A 22,454-nucleotide genomic window follows, 5' to 3' on the forward strand; every position below is an offset into this window, starting at 1 on the left:
GCAAGCTTCAAAACCATGCCACCATCTTAAAACATTATACTGCATACTCTATCATTTTCTACTGTTCCAGGATGGCAAACCAGTGTGTAGCTTTATTTACTTATTTATTTGTAATTGAAGCACATACCCTCCACCTTAGGCAAAGTGAGCTAAGGAATGATGATGTATTCAACCCAGATCTGTGACTAGGGGTGAGCGTCTGAAAAGTTTAAGTGTTCTGTCCATCATCTCCTTGTGTTTGCTTTGTTCGCCCTAAGTTGACCGGGTATGCCCAGACTTGGGTCCCTTGCTCATTTTGCCACTGGATTCAAGCTAGCCTGATTGATGAAGGGTGTTACCCAGAAACCGGTCCCAGGATGCATGATTCCCGTTCAGGGAAGACCTGGCTTGGCAGTTCGGGCTGGACTGTTTCCATGAGGCACAGGGTCAAGGCTGATTTGCATATAGCTGGGTCTGAACTGAGGTGGCGAAGTGAGCTAAAGAATGAAGATGGATTCAACCCAGATCTGTGACTGGGGGTGAGTGTCTAAAAAGTTTCAGTGCTCCGTCCGTCATCTCCTTGTGTTTGCTTTTCTCCAATTTAGTTGGCATATATTTGTTGGGGTATTTCATTCTTTATTTATTAAAGCATAGGCTTACACTACAAAGAAAACCACCCCCCTTATTTTTTAGAAAGCAACAGAGACTTTTTTTTATTCCAAAACGCTTGGGTGCAAAGGTCCACAAAGATCAGACACACACAGTCTGCAGTGCTGGTCAAAGGGAGGCTGATGTGAGATTAGATAACCTAAGTGGACATTCAGGCTTCAGCATAGCGCACTTCAACAGCTCTGAATTGCACTAGTGGACTGATGCACCAGATAATTAACCTGTGCCTCCTACGCTACTCCTAGGCGACATCTGTCCCAACTCCCTTCCTAGTGAGAGGTGTAGTAGTGTAGGAGTAGTGTGTCTCTGTGACTGCAGGATTCGCATTGTCTTTTGTGAGTGCAGGACAAGTGTTGTACAGTTTGAAAAATTTGACTAAGTGCAGAATGAGGTATATGAGCGCAGCGTAGGGGACATGCTTATGTGGGGCAGCAGTGTCAGTGTGGTGGCATCCCTGCATATTATATCTATGTGTGAGTGCATTTTACAAGGGCCAAACCTATTGGCATTGGTAATACTTTTCAGGGTTATGGATTTTACTTTCAGAAATGCAGTGCATGGAGTGGAAATACAGCAGTGTGTATGAGAATGGTAATGAGTTTTGATATGGCAGATGCAGACTATGTTGAAGGAGATTGAAGAGTGCCTGGGGCAGCTGACAGACTGAGATATCACCCTAGTGAGAGAGCCCAGTTACTTTGCTTCACTATCGCCCATGGTAACCTAGCTATGAGACTGCTACCACGGACATTAGAAAGTTTTAATTCACAATCTGCTTAAAATGTTTACATTATTTTGTATGTATGTATACGTATTTATTTATTAGACATATGAGCACAATCTTCACCCATGATTGTCAATTGTAGGTGGGCCCACCCGTTTTATCTATGGCCACTTCTGTGCCAACCTTAAAAATCAGTTCTAGCGACAACCACTCCAAATACAATGTAGTGGCACCAGGGCCCAAAGCGCTGATGACCAAATGAACTTGGATAATTGCTGTATTTAGCACCCCAACAGCAGTTAAAAGGTCTATTTTCATTGCTTGCACGAGGACTCGTGGCATTCTTCCTACACTACTGCAAGGTGTTAGTGTGGCGAATCTTCCACTGCCCGCAGGATATGCTCTAAGCAGGGGCGGCTCTAGGCTCTGGGCAGGGAGCGTAGGTAGGTGGCCCCGGAAGAGGGGGTCCGGGTGGGGCGGAGCCCCCCCGGAGCTCAGGAAGGTGTTTTAATAAAACGTTGAAGTAGAACAGAGCCGGAGGCCGCCAAATCCCTGCCAGGGGCCGCCACGCAAATATGTATCCATCCTCAGAGGATTATTATATTAAGGATATATATTGGCGTGAAGGCCCCTGGGGTTTGGCGGCCCTGTGCAGGTGCACAGCTTGCACATGTCTAAGGCCACCCCTGCTCTAAGGAGCCTGGCTTCAATACTATAGCAACCAAACCTTGCTTAACAGGTACAACCATTTCGACCGAGGAAAGGTGGTACACTTGTTATTCGTGCTTAAAGCCGACGGATCCTACCACCCATGACAAGGGTCCATTTCTCGATTCCAGTTACTTACTCGACCAATCAGAACTTGAAAGAAGGCGTGTCTGTGCTTGGTGGCCTTTTCTCGCCATGGGTGGCAAGTCCCCAACATCCACCCGGCGAGACCTCTGCATTTATAATTTGTGCAATTACTCCGGCCCTGAAACACTGCTTTCAGCACCCGACTTCTTTGGGAATTGATAAAATAAAAAGGCAAATAAAATGCAATTACCCTTTCGGAGACGAGAACATTGCCACCTCATAAGCCGCGCCGAAAACCCCTTCCCGCCGCCCAAAGAACTGGTTATTTCTCAGCGCCATGAATATGCAGTTGGTTTAAAATAAATAAAGGACAAAACAACCTGAATTATCCCTCCACGGAGGAAATCCTTTTTGTTCGCACTGACCTTTTTATATTTCAACATGGTTTCGCGTTTAATGTGGCTCGGCGCGGAGCCTCAATTTCGTGCGTTTTTTTTCCATAAAGGGGCCTATTCAGGCCGCTCTGCGCGGGCTTTCATGGCGCAGCGTTACATCTGTCAGACTAATTGAGCACACAGTGGTATGGGAGGCTAACACAACTGGGCAGACCATATTAATCAAGGCGGCGGCATTATGTTAAGGCGCGTTAACAATTGCATAGGAGAATAAAGTACACACCAGCGGGGCAGCCATTGATCCAGAGTCCGTCGAAGGTGACACCGGAGCAGTGAAGGACGGCCCCTTGTCCGCTGAACGTGTCGCCTCGCCACTGCCCCTGCAAAGGAAAATTACGCACTAATTTTACATTTAAATTGTGACAACTAGCAGTTCCATAAAGAAGGGATTACGACAAAGAGGGTCACAATAGCCCGGCTGGGTGGCCATCGGAGCCGGACAGCTAGTTAGCACTGCCCCCCATGTTTTTTTATGAGGCGCTGAAAGGGGACCACACAATATCCAAGATTATAGGCTGCGCCCCCAGAAGAAAGGTTTTTCCGGGGTGCCCAATGTCTTATGTCATAAGTAAATATCTGCTGTGAAAGGAGTGACTGTAATTGGGCGAGTGGGTTCAGGCGCACACTTCGACACTCCCTCGGCCGCCATTTTAAGTTCATGAAACAGTCTAGGTGCAAATGGCTGCACGGGGAAGCTGGGGTTTGACTACAAAACACATTTTGCAAAAAGTTGTACTGTACCTGTAAAATTCGGCATGAGATACCAACAGATGTTCCATTGTATTTGTAAAGGGTAAAGTTCGCAGGAGCACCTCGATGCTATCCAATAACACAACTACAGATAAAAAACGAATAGACTTGTTGTGACACATATTTAATATTCTGCTATGCCTTGTCATCTTCCCCAGCAATCCGTCGGTCCACTGGAAGTAATGCCTCAGTATTTTTTTACATTCCCCAGCACTGCGACAGACTCTGCTGGCCAGGGAGATGCACCCAAAATGTACATCCGCTCATAATGAAAACTGGCTTCTGGTAAATATCCCCTCAATCCAGGCTGTGAGGAGACTGTTCGGTGGTGGTAGCTGATTGTGGGTATAGAGAATCACAGGCAGTTTAACCTGTATCCCCGGTAGGGACAAGGGCGGTCAGGGAAGTTGTCCAAAAATCGCAGGACTCAAAGATACTGGGTAATTCTGGTGAAACGTATTGCCTGTCGTCTATAACTACCACGCCTTGGGTACCGAAGACAGGTTCGCATAATATTGTCTTTTAGCGGGTAATATGGTTGAGCAGTCTTACCCGTTAAGAAACGATTTAGATTTGGAATCTCCCATGCAGTCAAAAATTTGTGGAAGCTTCTTAGCCATCTACAGGGGCGTAGGAGACACTACATTTCTGGGGGGGACAGGGACAACCGTGTGGTCTTTCCAGTGACCCTATAGAAATTGCCTGTTGCATAAGACCGTACACCCGTTTATACAATCAGATAGTTTTAAAGTGAAACATTGAGAAAGACGGGCATGTAGTCACAGTTTGTAAGCATGCTTTACTGTTATTTCTATTCACACTGTAATTAGACAAATTTGAAGAAATCATGTATACTTTTTTATAGTGCTACTCATAGTTCACTCAGTTCTATGTTCTGCAAGGTACACGTTCTTTGAAGCAGACACATTAACGCTTATTAGTAGGAACATTAATCACCAGAGTTATCTTGACATTTTTATTGTTGCCTGAAAACTGCCTGATGCCCAAGGAAGTTAATTTACTTCTAAACCAAAATTTATTTTTAAACACAGCCCCCCACCAAAGTCCATGCCAGATGCTGTTGTACCGTTTGCACCGCCTTAAAGCCAGTCCTGCTCCCAGCAATGGGGTAGGACAAGCAATTACAGAAGTGGGGTCAGAGCTAACCTCATAGCCATTATAGTTGGAAAAAGATCTATGTAATTGCAGCAAGCAAAACGATTTAACACATTTCTTGTACATGATTTAAGGGAGAATAGACATCAACTAGGGAGAATTGTTAAAACATTTTGGGATCAAATTTCGAAAACGCAGTAGACCCTCAGAGGGCATTCATGAAATATTCCAGTACTTTCATGGTGCACCTTGGAAGCCTGGTTTTCTAGGATTAAATCTGATTTTTTTTAAATGTCTTAAGACAGAAATAACTTCCACTATACCAAGATCCAATTTTTTCATGGGTGAGCCACTTAGGCCAATGACTACATTCCATATGACAGTGCCAGAATGTTCCCATGGTTACTGCAGCCACAGTCATGGGTACCTTTATAAATTCCCTCAGTATACAAGAGTCAGAATTTTGCCATTAACAACCTATTTATAAAATGAGTACTGGAAATCTTATGACAATAGTTACCTCAAATATCAGTTCCAACATTTTGCTATGGGTCCAGCCCATGTGCTAAAAATTATGTGCATCATATCAGGACCATCAGCCAGGTGTGGTGGTGGGTGTTCTGTGTCCCTGCTGCTGGGTATGAATGAGTTATCAGCTTTCTCAGTTAGACAGTTTGAGACCCCACAGCCACTGACAGTGCCTTCATAGAAGCATGTCAAGGCCTGCAGATGGCCATGGGTAACGCCTCCCATCCATATGCTGTTAGTGCCCATGTCCATAAGGTATGAATAACCTCCAGTATGCCAGATCAGCACCACACTTGCATGCATAACAAACATACACTCACACACACATTCTCACTATATCTCTTGCACTCTTTTGTACCTTTGTACTCCGTGACACACACACACACTGCCACTCACAATTCATTTAGTAAATTTGCTTTTATTGTGTTAGAAAAGCTTGCCCTGCTGTTTCTGCTTTACCTGCCTTGCCTTTTAGTGAAATTTAATAAAAACAGATTCTCTATACGTTATTCAAAATAATATTATATTGCCTTGACAATATTTGTTACAAGTATGATGTGAATGAAAAATGCACTTCTTAAAATAGCTGTGCGGGGCTTATGTTTGGTTTCACTAATTGATCAAGCAGTTTCAGTATTGGAAATTAATGAATCCACATTCTAACATGTGGTATCACAGCATCCAGCTGACCTTATGAAATGCTTGACTTCTTCGGCAACTATGGATTTCATCAAATAGCACTTTACATTTTGGGGTTTTTGAGACCCAACTTGCAATGTAAGAAAAAAAACTGCATGTCTCAAGATGAAGCATTGTGGTGAATGGAAAGCCAGGAATGAATGAAGCTGTCACATGTTCTTCAATCCAGCACCATACCCTAAAGCCTCCGCCATAGTCTCCCTCCTCGTGCCATTCCACATTCTCAGTCAACTCTCCCCTCTTGCCCCAGCCCCGTTGCTGCAGATGGAATTAAGTAGGCATCTAGTACTACCGAAAGAGCCAGTATTCTGTGGGTGCCTTTGTAGAAATGTGTTGATTCATGAGACTTGTGTATTTTTTATATGTGCAGAGTAAGAGGTGTGCTCATGTAAGTGCTGGATGATGGTGAATAGTGTGAGTGAATACAGCATGAGTGGTGCAAGTGTAGGGTGAAAAATGTGTCGATGTGAGTGTTAGGTGAGCTACATGAATACAGTGTGAGAGGAGAGCCCATGTGAGTGTTGGTTGATATGAGTGCATACAGAGTGGGAGGAGCCACGGCAAGGTAGTGTGAACGGTGTAAATGCAAGATGAGTGATATGCTTGTGTGTGGTGCAGGGTGAGCGGCAAGAGTGAAGGGTGATCAGTGAGAGTGACTGGTGAGTGAATGGTGAGAGGAGTTAGTGCAGAGTGAGTGGTGTGTTCCTATGAGCCTGGCACACTATTGTCCCTGTGTGCAGGCAGGATGAACTGGGTGTCTGTATGAATGCAGACTGAGAGGTTTGTCTGCGTGAGTGCAGGGTGAGAGGATGAAGTGCTGGGTAACTGGTGTGACTCCAGGGTGTGTGCTGTACTTGTTTATGTGACATGAGTACGAGTACAGGGTGAGTGTTGTTCCCATGTGAATGAAAATGTGCTTAAAGATGTGAGTGAAGGGCAGGCTGTATGAGTGACAGGAGTGCCTATGTGAGTGCACAGTGAGCGATGTGATAGAGGGAGAGTTGGGTGAGAGGAGTGACTGCAGGGTGAGGAATTTGACATGAGTTTGTGTGCACATGAAAGTCCAGAGTGTGAGAAATTAATGCATGGTGAGAAATATGCTTGCTTGAATGAGACTGCATAGTGAAAAGCGAGGTGAGTAAAGTGGCACATGAGTGCAGTGTCAGTGGTGTGCTTGTGTAAGTGCAGGGTGAAATGCATGAGAGCATGGTGAGTGGTGTGAGTGCAGTGTGAACACTATGAGTTCAGGGTGAGCGGTGTGCTGATGTGACTGCAGGGTAAGTGAAGGGAGAACGGTATGAGTTCATGGCAAGGAGCATAAGTGCAGTGTGGTTGCTCTGAGTGCAGGGTGAGCAGTGTGTTTGTGTGAGCGCAGGGTAAGAGGAGGATGAAAGGTGTGAGTGAAGGGTAACAGCGTGGGTTCAATATGATGGCTGTGAGTGTAGGTTGAGCGGTGACAAGTGACAAGTGAGTAGAGTGTCATGTGCGTGCAGTGTGATCAATGTGCTCATGTGGGTGTAGCATAGGAGGAGGGTGAATTGCGTGAGTGCATGATGAGCAGTGTGATCGCTGTGAGTGCAGGGCGCACATGAAAGTGAAGGGTGAGTGACGAGAATGAGGAATGAGGTGTCTGAATGCAGGATGTATACCCAAACACCCGGAGTAACTTATACTTGTATTGATGTGCGAGTTGTACATGTACAGTATAGAGCCTGGCCACAGACTGAAGCCTTTTGATTAAAAGTTGAGCTAGTAAAATGATCTTTGAAGTGGTAAATGAATTAAATTTCAGTTACAAAGATGCTACATCTGTGGAATGTCCTAGGGCTTTACCGTTGGAGACAAAATTAAGAACCTGGTGCTGGGAAGGGAAGGGGGGAACCACAGGATGAAATTGTTTTGTGAGTGCCAGGGATCAACACAAGATGGACAAGCTGAAACAAGGAAAGCTATCCAACAGAAAGCAAGTAAATAAGAGGGACAGTAAAACAAGCCAATGGTAAGCAAGGGGCGGACTTGGTAGCCCTTTTAAGTTGTTTGTAAGCCAACAATATGTTTTTCACAATCAGGGAGCTGTTCCTTCTAGTAGTCTCAAACCAAAAACAGAATGACACTTTTCCTGATGTGACTCACCCCCTGAAATTTTCTCTTGAGTTTAATGCATGGCAAAGGAACTTGGAGCAGCATTTCAGTGTTCGCATGTCCTCCGCCCCATTAAAACTCTAAGAGCTATACAGCTGTGCTAAAGTATTTTCAGAGGCATACACTTGGCAGGGGGAGCTGAAGATAAGATCTTAAGGGATCATTCAGGAGGTGCTCCTTGCTTACTGATGAAGCTCTACATTTACTATGGATCTTGTAATCACTCAGCAGAGTTTGGGATGCCTCTAGATCAACTTCATGGACAATGTGTGTTGTAACGGTCATCACTACCAACAACACAACACAAAAAAGCTCTTCATTTTAGAGACACCAAAATGATGGGTCTTACTTTATTAATTGTTAGAAGGCTTAAAATACAGTCTCGATCACATTTGGCATAATGTGAACAGTGCTTGAACCACCAGTGGGTAGGAATCGGGAGCTCTGCCTTCTTGCCCTAAGGAAATTACTCAGCTTGCATATCTTATGGAAGAAGCTTCAGGTGTGACCTCCAATCCTTGTGTCAGGGGCTCTCTCAACCTGGCAGTGGAAGTCAGTAGGAAGAATCAAAGGGCTCATTTACAGCATCTTTCCCACTGTCCAGCCCAAATAAAGTCCTACTTCTGCCTTTTTCCTCTGCCCTCTCTCAGGAACATACCCTTTTCTGTTCTGTTCAGTTTGCCATCCTTTGTCTTTGTCAGGTGGGGAGGATCTTCTGTCTTCTCTGTGCAACAGTCGAGGAGCCTGCACACGACTTCATAGGTAGACTGCTGACCATGCACCCTTTCCCCGGCAATCCCCCTCTATACACTGCCTGCATTGATTCAGTAAAATCCTTCACTCTTATGCTGTGTGCCTTAGAAATAGTCCGCTGGTCTCCCACCTGTTACAGGCACTCCTGCCGGCTTCAGACGCTGTGGCCCCTGCACTAGAAAACTGCAAAGCTGAACAAGAAGGAGTTCTAGCATCAATTGCAAGATGGTCACCACTGTGGTAAAGTACAAAAACATGGTTTCCGGTTCACATCTGCCCAGCTGCAGCCCCCCTGCCCCCAAACTCAGATTCCAAACTTTGAGACCGATGAGTTATCCTACAGCATTTCAAATGATTGGGGTATTGCCAGAGGTTCATCAGACAGGGCATAAACTCCAAGCTGTAAATACAACAGAGAATGCCGTTACCGCATTTAAACTGGATTGTCTAAAAGCAGGCGCGCAACACCCATTGGGCTCACGGGGCTTCAGCCCCCCCCCCCTTGTGTGTTTCAGCCAGGGTGAAGACAGCTTCGCGGGCTGGCGACGTCTAATTGCAGCCACACCCGAGTACTTAGCTGTAAATTCGGCTTTTAGTTGTAAATTAGGCTTTTGTTGTGTGTTCCCCCCTTCTTACAGCCAATCTGTCTAAGTTCGGAAGAATTAGACCCCCCCCCCCCCCCCCCCCCCCCGAAATTTGGCTCTAGTTGCCCGCCTGTCTAAAAGGCACTGAACCCCAACAAAAAAAGTGCAGCAGTGTGCATGTGGAAGAGCAGGGGCTTCCACAGCTGCTGAGAACTGATTTTGAGGCTACGCAATGATGGTCATGTGATGCAAGTGCAACAAAAGCTTGTACATTTTGCATTCAAGACTTAGAAATGAATGTCCACATAGGAAAATAGTTATTCACGTTTAAAAGATTCCAATAAAGTAGTATGTCATAGCTCCTGGAAACCAACATTAAAGACTAAATGACAACAAGAAATAAAATTAAGTAACAATATATTATTAAAGTTCTCTTGCAGACTCTGTAAAAGAGAACACAACAAATGGCCGTTTTTTGGGGGGAAAGGTGGCATCCCTACTTGTGAGATGCCTTTTCACTGAATGCATTCTCCCACTGTGGCAGTAAAAACTAAATACAAAGTATAGGAATAGGCTGAGTGGAGACACAGGGGGTATGAACCAGTGAACAAAACAACAAAACCTCCTTAACGAGTTGCACGCGGGATGTAAATGGCCTTTAAAAGACTTGTGAAAAGCTCGAGCCCTCTGGAGAAAAGACTCCAGACACTGCCCTGCCCCAGCAAGTCAAGCAGCCCGGGCTGAGACACACGATGACGGAGGGTGGGGGTGGCTAAATCCCTTTTCGCCTCATCAAGCGTGCAGCCTGATCACAGGTAACTGGGGGCAAGTCAAAGGTCAAGTACAGCCTGTGCAGGGCCTTTGTTCTCGCCTTCCCGTGCTAATGGCCCTGCGAATACAGAAAGGAGAGGGGGAAATTCTTTGTCCCCCTCGTCCCCCCCAATCTTGTCCCCCGTGTCCCCCCCACTCCAAAATCTGGGGGGGATATATCCCCCTCGTCCCCCACAGTTCCTACGCCCATGGCCATCTAGGTTTAAAAACTGTAAGCTGAATGACTTGAGCCAGGCATCACAGAGAAAACAGGACAAGGAGCAGACCGTATCACCAGGGAAACATCGTATCATTCTGTCCATGAACAAATTCCAAGTAGAATACCAGAGACCCGTAGGTCTCGGAGACCAAGTTCAACATGATAACATTAGCCATAGGATTCCGTGGTATATTTAGTGCACTAGTGTCCTTCATAAGATCTATAATTGTATTTGGGATCAGATCTAGGGCCCACGAGGTGCTAGAATCTTGCAGATTTTGGGTTGCCTGATTTGAACGTACTTACTTTTGCTAACGAAAATAAATGACCTCTTCATTTAAATGAAAATGCTCTCCCTGCACTTTTAGTTTATTGTGTTGAATCAATTGTGTTATATGAGGTGCATTTCAAACCCTCTACTACCTCCTGAAGTAAACTTCGACTGCTGGCCTTGCTCCGTAAAGGAGTCAGTGTACAAAGGGGGCAGCTTGGTTGTTGTCCAATTAGCGCAGTCGTACTAATGGCCCTGCGGTAGTAGTAGTCAACAACAGTCCCCACCACGGGTACTTCCCAGGAACCACTTGTTGCCCCTGGACACAGAGAAAAAGCCTCACAGATGACTATGAAGTGTGTCAAGCCTCAGCACTTGAATATTTGCAGAGATATACACATCCCTTTAATAATTGGAACAGCAGGATCCGGAGAGCAGTCTAGATATCTTCAACAAGCAATTTTACAAACGGCCCTTCAGTTTTGGGGTTATTCATAACACAAGGAATTCATTTGTTCTAAGAAAATAGCTGGTTTCATGTGTGTTGCAAGACATGTCTTACCAAATTGGCTTTCCCAGTCAGTGGTTGCACTTTGTTCTTGTGTTACCGGTTACCAGACAGTATAACCCGTATATTGAATGGGGACTCTTGTAAAGTGCTTTGACTCCTCCGGCAGTGAGTGCTTGCAAACCTATATGCAAAGACATTTTTTCTGATGATTTGCGATGAGCCACTTACTCTACTAGTGAGGATGAAGAGTGTACATGTGTTTTTGGCCTCCTTATTCCCTGCTTTGCAAAATGGTTCCAAATAAAATCTACTGCATGACTGCTGTGCTGTCAAATGTTGTGAATGGAGGTGGGTTAAGATTGAGGGAGAAAGATGACGCAAAGCTGTATCGAAGAAAATGCACTTTTCAAGTTTGCACAAGGAAATCTGTTTCATTCACTGGAAGGCGATGTGGTGCAGCGGCCAGAGCTGCCGAATCTGGTGCTGAGGATCTGGGCTCAAGTCTCGGGCTCCCTGCAACATCCTGTGATTCTGGGCAAATCACTTAATCTCCCAGTGCTTATTGGCAGTGCCTGGGTACCCTCATGGGTGATAAGCTGTGCTATATGAATCTGCAAACAAACTATTCAGGGGGAAAGAAACAGTTTCACAACCACATTCAGAATTTCCTCTGTTGAGAAACCCACTAGTTGGAATTAGATTTCTGAAACATTCAGATCAACAAGCAAATTATGGAATTTGGCACATTATTTCTCCATTAAAGAAGGAATCTGATGAGTTACAAGAAAACAAAGCTCAGCAATCCAAACCACTGTCAATATATTGCCTTCCATGCTTTAAACATTTTTATAAGAAAACAGAAGGGCTTTTGATCTTCTTCCTCACTGTTTTGCGGGAAAAGGCATTTCTTTCCTTAGTATGTTTCTGCCAACTCGAAGTTCTCTTCTGACATGATGGTTTTGAGGAGCTAGTTAACATAAAAATAGTGATTGGATCCACACCATTGGCTTGGGTTCTTGGACACTGATGATGTGTCTGAGTGATTGCTTTCGTATGAACCCCTTCTTTCCCAACACTTCAGTGTTTGCTCATGGGGTGGTGCATTGTCTATGCTGCTTTCATCCCACTTGTTTTCACTTATTGGTTTTAATTACTGACATGATAGATCAGTTTATTTTCTTGGTAAATTGCTTGCACCGATTTTGCTTGGAGTCTGAAAAGACACGTCTTGTACAGGGATACATTCCCCATCTGGACACACAGACTTGACCATGTCTGGACAGACATAGAAACTGTCTAGACACAGGCTGTGTCTGGAAATAGGGCCTATGCTGATATGCACGTTCCATCTGGACACAGAAAAAGGTTTAACCTGGAAACAATTACTAGTCTAATAAGACATTTCTGTGAAACCATATGCCAATGTAGAGACTTCACGTGGAGTAAGAGAAGGGACTCCACCTTGGTACAGATAGGAGACAAACAAACTGGGCACAATAAAAAGACTATACATGGACACAGAAAAGAGACGGAAACGGACAGAGGGACAGGGAGCAGGAGAGAGATAGGGATAGGGAGAGAGAGAGAGAGAGCGAGAGACTCCAGCTAGAAACAGTGAAGAGACACAGCCCGTACACAGGACACAGAATCCATCTGGACACAGTAAAAAGAGATAAATCGGACTCCGAGAAGAGATTCGACCAGGGAACAGTGAAGAGATACAAACCAGACACACACAAAGAAGAGACTCCACCGGGAAGCAGAGAAGAGACACAGACAGGACAGAGAGTGAGATTCTCCTCCACTTCAGGGAGTGTTGAGGAGAGACACACTATAAGGGAGGGTGTTAAGGAGAAGACAAGTGGGGGAGACCGAGACAAGAGGGTGTGGAGGGAGAGGTGAGAGCTGGGCAAGAGGCAGTGGGAGCAAGTAAGGAGAGACTGAGGCAAGGGGGAGTGTGTGAGAGAGAGAGAGGCGATCCAGGCAAGAGGGACTAGATGAAAGAGAGTGAGAAATGAGAGACAGATACAAGAGGCAGCGTGAGAATCACAGGAGATACAGAGAAAAGGTAAATAGAAAAGGAGCGGAGGAGAGGGAAAGGGAGGCTAGAGGAGGGGTGGGGGGATGTGTGAAGAAAGACAAACACAAGAGAAAGAGATAGAGAGCAAAAGACAACCGAAATAAATACAAAGACGTCAGACAAAGCGAGAGGCACTCAGTCTAAGTAGAAAGAGACTGCCAGCCTCATTTAGGCCCTGGTGTCCAGTCTGGCCCACCATATTTCATTTACACCAAAACTGCTTCAGCTGTACTGGTAGCAGAACTTTCAGTGAAAATGCAGAATGGCACCCAACCCATCATGTCACGGTGGACAAGGAACTTTTTGTTGTTTTTCACAAACAAAATTCCCAAAGGCAAGACTTGTTTCTGGAAATCAAAAAAGTCAAGACACACTGGAAGCTTTCTTCCACTTTTTCCTCCCTTTCATGTCACTTCTGACCAATAAAAACGTGTCAGGAGGCCAACCCCAAATAGGTCAGGCCTTCTGACACCAAGGAAATGAGGATTCTCAGAAGTCAGGGCCAGGGGCAAAATATTTCTGAAAGCTAAGTCAACTGAGGCCCGCCAGTTAGCACACCTCTACATGAGGTGGAAACATCAAGAAATGGGCTGTCAGGAAATAAGATGATTCCTGGCGGATTTTTTATCGCTGTTTTTTTTTTTTAAGGATGAGGCCTATAGACTATATCTAGACATAAAGAACCTGTCTGGACTGAGGGAAATTCCACCTGGACTCGGAAGAATAGGATGACTAGACAGAGAGATGCTCATGGTTAAACAGATACTCAACCAGATACAAGAAGACCTCCAAAAAACAGTGTCTCCATTTTCACAGAGCGCTACACTCTACCAAGATGCATCAATTACATCCAGACAAAATCAGTGTCTCTTCTCTCCCCTTCCTTTTCTGTTTTTATCTCTCTCCCTCTCTCTTTCTTGCTCTTTTCTTTCTGTCTCCCCTCAACTGCTTCGGTCCCGATGTTGTGAAAAACATATCCAGACACTGTCAGCCCTCTTGGCGGAGAGGCTGTATGTCAGAATATTGTGTGCAGAACTACTGCCTAAAATAAATCTTATCTCATAAATATAGCAATGCAGTGTACATTTTCTGTTAGTGACTCCAGTAGTATGATATTTGTGTAAGGGTTATTTAGGACACGAAATGTATAACATACAATATTCTGACAATGATATTCTGTTACCACAATGGCCAAATAGTGCCAGCACACCAGGCAAGACATTGACAGTGACCGTGGCCAGATATAGTCAGCATTCCTGGCCAGACATTGCCAGAATCCACAGCCAGAGATTATAAGGGCTCTAACCAAGACATAGTCAACCGACCCTGGCCAGACATTGCCAGAATCCACAGCCAGAGATTATACAGGCTCTAGCCAAAACAGAGCCAGCAATCCCGGCAAGACATTGACAGTGACCTTGGCCAGATATAGCAAGCATACCTGGCCAGACAATGCCGGAATCCACAGCCAGAGATTATAAGGGCTCTAACCAAGACATAGTCAACCGACCCTGGCCAGACATTGCCAGAATCCACAGCCAGAGATTATAAGGGCTCTAACCAAGACACAGTCAACCGACCCTGGCCAGACATTGCCAGAATCCACAGCCAGAGATTATAAGGGCTCTAGCCAAGACATAGTCAACCGACCCTGGCCAGACATTGCCAGAATCCACAGGCAGAGATTATAAGGGCTCTAGCCAAGACATAGTCAACCGACCCTGGCCAGACATTGCCAGAATCCACAGCCAGAGATTATAAGGGCTCTAGCCAAGACATAGTCACCCGACCCTGGCCAGACATTGCCAGAATCCACAGCCAGAGATTATACAGGCTCTAGCCAAAACAGAGCCAGCAATCCTGGCAAGACATTGACAGTGACCGTGGCCAGATATAGTCAGCATCCCTGGCCAGACAATGCCGGAATCCACAGGCAGATATTATAAGAGCTATAGCCAAGACAGAGCCAGCAGTCCCCAGTCAGACATTGCTGAAATCCACAGCGAGAGATTATAAGGGCTCTAACCAAGACCGAGCAGCAGTTACTGGTCAGACATTGGCAGAATCCATAGCCAGAGATTATAAGGGCTCTAGCCAAGAAAGAGCCAGCAGTCCCAGCCAGACATTGACAGAATCCACAGCCATAGATGATAAGGGCTCTAACTAAAACAGAGCCAGCAGTCCCGGCCAGACATTTCCAGAATCCACAGCCAGAAATGATAAGGGCTCTAGCTAAAACAGAGCCAGCAGCCCCCAGCCGGACATTGACAGAATCCACACCCAGAGATTATAAGGGCTCTAGCCAAGAAAGAGCCAGCAGTCCCTGGCCAGACATTGACTGAATACACAGGCAGAGATTATAATGGCTCTAGCATCCACAGCCAGGGATTATATGGGCTCCAGGCAAGACAAAGCCAGCAGTCCCTGGAAAGACAATGGCCATAGTTACTAAAAGGTGGAGAGGTCATAGCTATCAAGATGTACAGAGGCAATACTCATCATGAGGGATGGAGAACATACTCACCAAGAGTTAAGGAAGCCACAGTAAACAAGAGCTCGGGAGACAACAGCCATCCAAAGATGGGGAGGCCTTATTCAGCAAGAGGAGGTCTGACCATAGTTACCAAGAGGAGGACAAACTTTATTCACTACAAGGTGGGGAAACCATCACTCAAAAAAGATGTATAGCGTAGTCATCAAGAGGGGGATGGAATTATGAACATCAAGAGAAGCGGAGGCAATAGTCACCACGAAGGCTGAAGAATATAGCACTAAAGTGGGAGACCATACTCACCAAAACTGTGGATGCTATAATCAAAAAGGTAGTGGACCATTGTGACGGTCAATGTCACCGAAACACTTTATAAGAAGTACAGGAAAAGTAAATAGCTGGTATTTAGAGTTAATATAAAAAATAAAAGCACACTTTGAAACAGCTTTGCAACCAAAGAGAATGCAACTATTTTCACTGGTGGGTGGAAGCAACATGTAAATGATAGTTCAAGACACCAGTGGATGAAGCCCACGGACCAAAAACCCCTCTGCGGAACTATATTGTGTATAATATTTGGGAAAACAACAGTTTAGAGAAACAATCAAAGGGACCTCACATGCCAGACCTAAAAAATGGTCATTCTGTATTTTACATTTTACAAAGCAAACTGTGGTTAACCCGAGACACATGAAAATGAAAAGCCTCCGTCAATTTAATTAAGAAATGTAGGTCGCTGCACATCCGTTCGGATATTAGAAGCACAATATTCAAGCCAAGCGGCTATTGCAGCAGGCGAAGGAGCCAAGGTAACTAGCACCTGCTTCGAGAGCCGAACAGGTGTGACAAGCAGCAGGCCTTCCTCTGCGAAAGAAGCCAAATCAAAGCTAGACAAAATGCACACAAGAACCAGAAATGGGAACACACCGGGGTGGAGCGTCTGCCTACAGCAGAGCTGCAGCAAAGGAGCCGCACTTTGAAAACAAGTTCATGTGCAAACCAAATGTTGTACCTCATTAATCAAACGCACAAATGGCGTCCGCCGCGTCGGGTACATATGGACTTGTTCATGGACGAAGGCCCAGGACATATTTCACATTTTCCCATCGTGGGAAACGTCTCCGTTCTTTGCAGGGGGCCAGGGAGAGCAGCGAGTGCTAGGATTCTTATAATATTCCATCCAAGGAGAGGTGCCCCCACTTTCGTTCCCTCTCACACTTTGTCTACTTGACTTTAGCCTAGCACGTCGGCTAACCACAGGCATTTCTAGCCACCTCAACTTAGGCCTCGCCGCTTTTATCATCCAGCAATTCCCCCTATTCGGCCCACTTTGCTCCAAAGCGTGCAAACTAACATGCTTTAGGTATTGACTTGCATTCCATTTACAATTAGGCCTTGCTTCCTTTTTCACTTGGATGTTCCCTGGATGTCCAACTAGATTTAGAAGTTAGGCCTTCCTGCCCGGATTGCCTTCCTGTACGCTCCTTGCATACACAACTTTATACTGCAAAATCCATCTATACTTAGGCCTTGTTGCCTTGATCACCTAAATGACAACTGAATGCTCAAAAAGTGTCATGCTCTTTGATCCACTCATATGAGGTATGGCTGCCCAACTAGCTTTAAAACTTGCAATTCTCCTAACATTAGGCCTGGCTGTCTGTATAGCTAGGATGCCTGGCCAACTGGCTTTCGGCGTAGGTAGACATTAAGTATTCGCCTTAACCAACATTGTGTTGGGCCTGGATGCCTCATGTCTACCTAGTTGCCTGCACAGCTTCCCTCAGCACATCCCTTAGCCCCTAAACTTTGTTTCTCCTTTGAGGCTCTTAAGTTTTTAAAACACTGTCAAACACTTACATCGAAACAACCTTACCTTATTGTACTGGCTGAAATTTCAGAGCACCCATCTCAATCCATGCCATGGTAGAAAGGGTAGTTTAAGTCACAGCTTTCGTGTGTCAGCCTCATGCATTCTGGGATTTGTAGTCTTGGTTTGCATCAATGGAACCAACACCTGACAGCAATGATTTGTATGTGAAAAGCCCAATACTGGAAACACCACATACGTCTTGAAATAAAGGGTGAGGAGGCAACTAATGAGGGTTAAGTAAGAGAGTGGGCCAATAATGTTTAACTTGTTACTGTTTACTAAATTTTGAGACATGTTCTGGTGGTGAGTCAAAGGAAATGCATGAGAACTTGGAGCTTCAGCAAATCAAAACTTGATTTCTTATCTCCAAATACACGATGCTATCAGTCTTGCCTACTGTTTCTTGAAAGCCAAACTAAATGGAGTTGACTGTGGACTAATGGCTGGATAGCAGAGTTTGCTGAGTTTTGCCCACTTCGCGCTCCGCTTGGAGCGCAGAGTTCCAGGAAAAACTCAATCAAGCACCATGTGGTGGAGTTTTTTCTTCCACATGGCTCACCAACATTAAGTTGAGGCGCGATAAAATAGAGCGCTGATTTCTCAGAATGGGAGGTCCCAGCAGGTCGCTACCGCTCGCATTGAGAAAGCTGCCTCTCACCTTGAGAAAGGGTAATTAAAAGTGAGAGTTCTAAACAGGCACTGGGGAAATATGGGGAGAAGGGCAAGGCAATGACAAAACTAGCAGTTTTGCAGAAGCTCGCAGACTCTCCGCTTTCCCCAAAGCGGTTTAGGGACCGGCCAGTCGGGGTGCGGGTGCCCTTGCCCCGGTCCGGGATCAATTCTCCCGGTGCCCGCACCGGGGCGATCTGTGCGGGACGTCAGAAGGATATTGGCGCCAGCACTGAGAACTGCCCAGGCCAAAGAAGGTCTCACCATATTGGGGCGTTTAGGGGTAATATGCAAGGGGGAGACACCGCGGAAAACGTTATAAATGCATGTTATGGGCCTAACGTGTGTGTACTGGCATGAAGTGTTTACATTCGCTTCAGCGGAGGAATGAATGGAGGGAAGCGGAAGGAATGGAAAAAACATGCATTATGGGTGTCGTAGTCGAGCCAATTTAACCAACAATCCTAAAACAGGTTGCCAAAGGAAAGTCCAAGTCTGAACACTTTGTCCTTGGCGCTTTAGGTAACCATATCATGCATCTATATACATGAAAAATAACGCTTTATTTATTATTAATTTTGCAGATTTATATAGCGCAAACATGACCCAAAAGCATTGGAGCGCCTACATGGGCAACAGTTGCGTTGCACAAGGACACATTCATATTTGTGGAAGGCGTGGGGAGATTGAGTGATTTGCCCAGAATCACAGGAGGTGGACGTGTCCCTGAGGCTCGTACCTCGGTTTCCCAGCTCCAAAGCGGCAATCTAGCGGGCATACCTTCCTTTTGTGGGAGTAAAAGCGGGCGTTTGGTACACAGATCGTTACCTGATTCATTTATGCCACTTTTATAGCGAAAATTTGGCTAAGAGTGTGGGAATGCTTTAGAATAGATCAATTTTGGGTTACAGATAAAAAAATTACATATACAACTTGCCAACGGGTGTCGGCGGGCAAATCTGTCTCACATAAACGTATCCAGAGCGTGCCAAAGGCTCAGACCAGGAGGAGTGTAGCCCTATACAGATTCTGGTGCTCCCCGTATGAACCCGTCTCTATCTTTGGTAAATTCTAGTAATTAAATTACATTCTATCATTACCAGTAAGAAGGATAGACACTCGCCACCGTTTTAAGGGATTAGTTAAAGAATTAGTAAGACAAAATACATAAAATATATCATAAGTAAAGTGGCCTCAACGCACCCAGATCTTAAGTACAAAGAACTCAGTAAAGTTCAATGGTAAATCCAGCATATATCTGCCTTCTAAGAGTGAGAAAGAGGGTTGCGTTAGGTGAGAAAAATCTGTCCTTTTATAGGACTCCAGACAAAGGTTTCCCACATTACTACACAAGTACATAGTTCGCAGGCTATGCTTTAATGATCAACAGGCGACAAGAAACATTCTACTTTAAAATATATTCAAGGATTTTTCTCATAAGATCAATACATTGAAGTTGGAGGCCTCAGAATGGACCCAGGTGACGTGAATTGTAACACTGTTTACCGAGCGATCTGGGACTGATAGGTTGTCCTTGGTTAGGGACATCTTAGTACTAAGACTAGGGCTCCTTCAATCCTTCGAAGGGAAGCTCACAATTATTAGAGCAAAGGCAACAACGACAATCAGGCGGTGTATCGCGGCGTCATTTTAAATTGAAATGTTGTCGGCACAAACCTGTTTTGGCACTATAGGAGCATAAGAAAAAGTAAAACAATGTTCTCCCTGGCAGGTGGGTAAAAACAACACTGCCTTGGCCCTCGTGCCTCTTCAAGGTGGCTCTTGGAGAAAATGTGACTGGCTGCACCGGCCTGTGAGGAATTTTTCCAATTTCCATGCGGGCCAACCTGCATTGTCCTTTAGGTTTGCCAATTTTAAAGAATAATTTTGCATAGCAATTTGAAAGAGTTTGTCTTTAATTCTGCTTATGTCTGCTCGGCGAATAGTGCTTGTTTATTTTCACCTTCATGGTTTAACTGAGTGAGATAATTTGGAATCTCATACAGGGAACATGTTTATTCAAAAGTAATACCTTTTGGTGCAAAATCTCTCACAGTCCATGCCGCTGCATGCCTGGCCCTGTTATCTTGATCAATAAAGGGTCACTGCTGAAACTTGCCTGTATATGAAGGGCCAGATGATCGAATCTCTGTCACAAAATCTGGCGGGAATTTGTGAACAGAATTTGGCTGCAAGTATAGAATTTAATAAACCAACCAATGTACCATAAGAGCAGTGTAAGAAAGTGAGTACAGCCCAAAACATAATACGATGCCAGTGCATGGGCTTTCTTCTTTTATTTACAGAGATTAAAAGCCCTCACGGAGGAGTGACAGCAAGGATGACAAGTGCTGTCTCTACAGCTGGCAATCATCCCAATCACCAGTAGTCCTCTCAATTATAACACTCATGCATGCTAAACATATTTAACCCCTTCGACGCTGATGACGAGCTGGGCTCGTCATGGCGTAGCCTCCTCGCACGCTGATGACGAGCCCAGCTCGTCACGCAAAGTGCGATTTAGAAAAACTCAGCGCAGGAGCGGAATTCCGCTAGCGCGCATGGAGTTAAGAACATTGAGCATGTTACCTAACCCTAAGCAAGTAACACATAGTTAATAAATACATTAATAAATCTGGGCAGCATGTCCCTCCTTTAGTTATTTAACAAGACAAACATGCACATGGGAAAATTAGATGCTGCAAACAAACTTAAGTTAGTATAAAATAAATCAGTAAACCCTTCAAGTACTTTAACAACTCATTAAAGTATTTCAAAACCTGTCTCCACCTGGCGTATCTAGTGTTCCAACACCCTAATCCACAATACTACCTCGCACCACCTTATCAGAAATTGTAACATCAGCTGGAAACTGTACCGAAGAAGTGTAGTTTTTAGAATAGGTAGAATTATTTACATTAATTTCTGGTCCACAATCGCTGACCTGAGGCAGCATTTAAGTGCGGGTTAGTCTGTCTCTAGAAAGAGAGCTTAGAAAACATCTTCCGGCAGGGAAGGAAGGAAGGAAAAATAGTAGTGTCCCATAGCTGCCCCAACATAGTATAGGCTCTTGGTTAGGGCATTGCTTCAGCAACCTGGGGACAGACGAACACTCCAGTCCCTATCCAAGACACAGGCAGTAGCTGGCTGTCAGTCGTTTAGGGAGGGGCAGGGTGCTGACTCTGAGGGGAACATGGGGTCAGAGCATACCTTGGCCACATTGATGGAGGTAGGAGTGTTTGGCAACACCTGTACTCAGGAATGGCCAATCTAGGCTTGCCAGGACAGGGATAGGGCTAGATCCCAGGAAGAGTTGGAGGTAGCCCGCAGGCGCGCAAACGCAGCCATGCGAAAAATCACGGAGATGCAGGGCTTGGGATTCATAAGGCACGGCCTGCTGCATGCCATAGCTGTTGGCTGCTGGGAAAAAGACGGGGTGCACTGGTCCAAGATAGGCATGGCGATATTCTTGCTAGACCTGGGGGAAGCGCTAGAGGCAGCGGGTTGCAAATAGCTGAGATGTGAGGAGCTAAGTGGTGGGGGCTCTGGGTGCATCGGAGGCCACACCCAGGGCTGTGGAGGAGTTACAGGGCGATCCCAAAACAGGAAAGGCGCAGGAACAGGACCTGAAGCCTCCAGTGCAAAACGCACCGTGCATAAGTCATACATGCTCCAAGGGGTCCTTCTTGGGAACTTGGAGTGCGGCGGCGCCCCGTTAGTCCTTAGGGCGGTTGTAAACCTGAGCAACCGGGGGCTTGCCAGATAACGCTTCGCCCGGCTGGGGAAGGTGTGAGTCACTCTCCCTTGTTCAGAGGGCGGAGTGGGGTGGACGATAGGTTCACCGGTGGGAGGAGTAGATCCTCCCAGGTACAACACCGGGCTATGGCCGCTGGTGGTTCTTTGGCTAAACTTCAGGTACCCTGCAACTAGGGGTTGCGGGACGGACGGGATCGCCTGTAAGATAACCCACCTTTTATTTGTATATCAAATAAACCTGCAGTTCCTTTTTCCAAATAACACTGTGTCTGTATATTATTGTGCGAGTGTTGTGGGGTGCTGTGGGGGTGGCGTACCGATAGAGGTACTATGCAGGATGCCTGTGGTCCCTGCAAGGGACCCCATAGGAGGGCAGCCCCCTGTAGTATCGCTGAGGGCAGCTGGGCAGCACATCCTTGGGGGGGCGGCGCGAGCAAGCGAGCGGCTGGGGAGGGGGCGGGGCTATGAGTATATAGGGGTGGCCCCTCCTCCCTCGTGCTCTCTTTGCTGCTGCGCCCCTCTCCAGCCAGGTCGCGTCCTAGGCTGCTCCCTGGCCTCCCCAGCCGCTCTGGCTGTTAG

General features: G+C 45.8%; 1 protein-coding gene across 1 annotated transcript in view; it reads right to left on the bottom strand.

Moving 5' to 3' along the window:
• LOC147663798 (MORN repeat-containing protein 1-like) overlaps window positions 1-22,454 on the bottom strand; it is a 313,512-nt gene that overhangs the window by 75,410 nt on the left and 215,648 nt on the right. The window contains exon 7 of the mRNA XM_086950197.1: window positions 2,846-2,942. Coding sequence (XP_086806323.1) covers window positions 2,846-2,942 — 97 coding nt within the window. The remainder of the gene's footprint in view (window positions 1-2,845; window positions 2,943-22,454) is intronic.

Source organism: Lissotriton vulgaris, unplaced genomic scaffold (genome assembly GCF_964263255.1).
Source record: "Lissotriton vulgaris unplaced genomic scaffold, aLisVul1.2 SCAFFOLD_2347, whole genome shotgun sequence".
NCBI classification, from domain to species: domain Eukaryota; kingdom Metazoa; phylum Chordata; class Amphibia; order Caudata; family Salamandridae; genus Lissotriton; species Lissotriton vulgaris.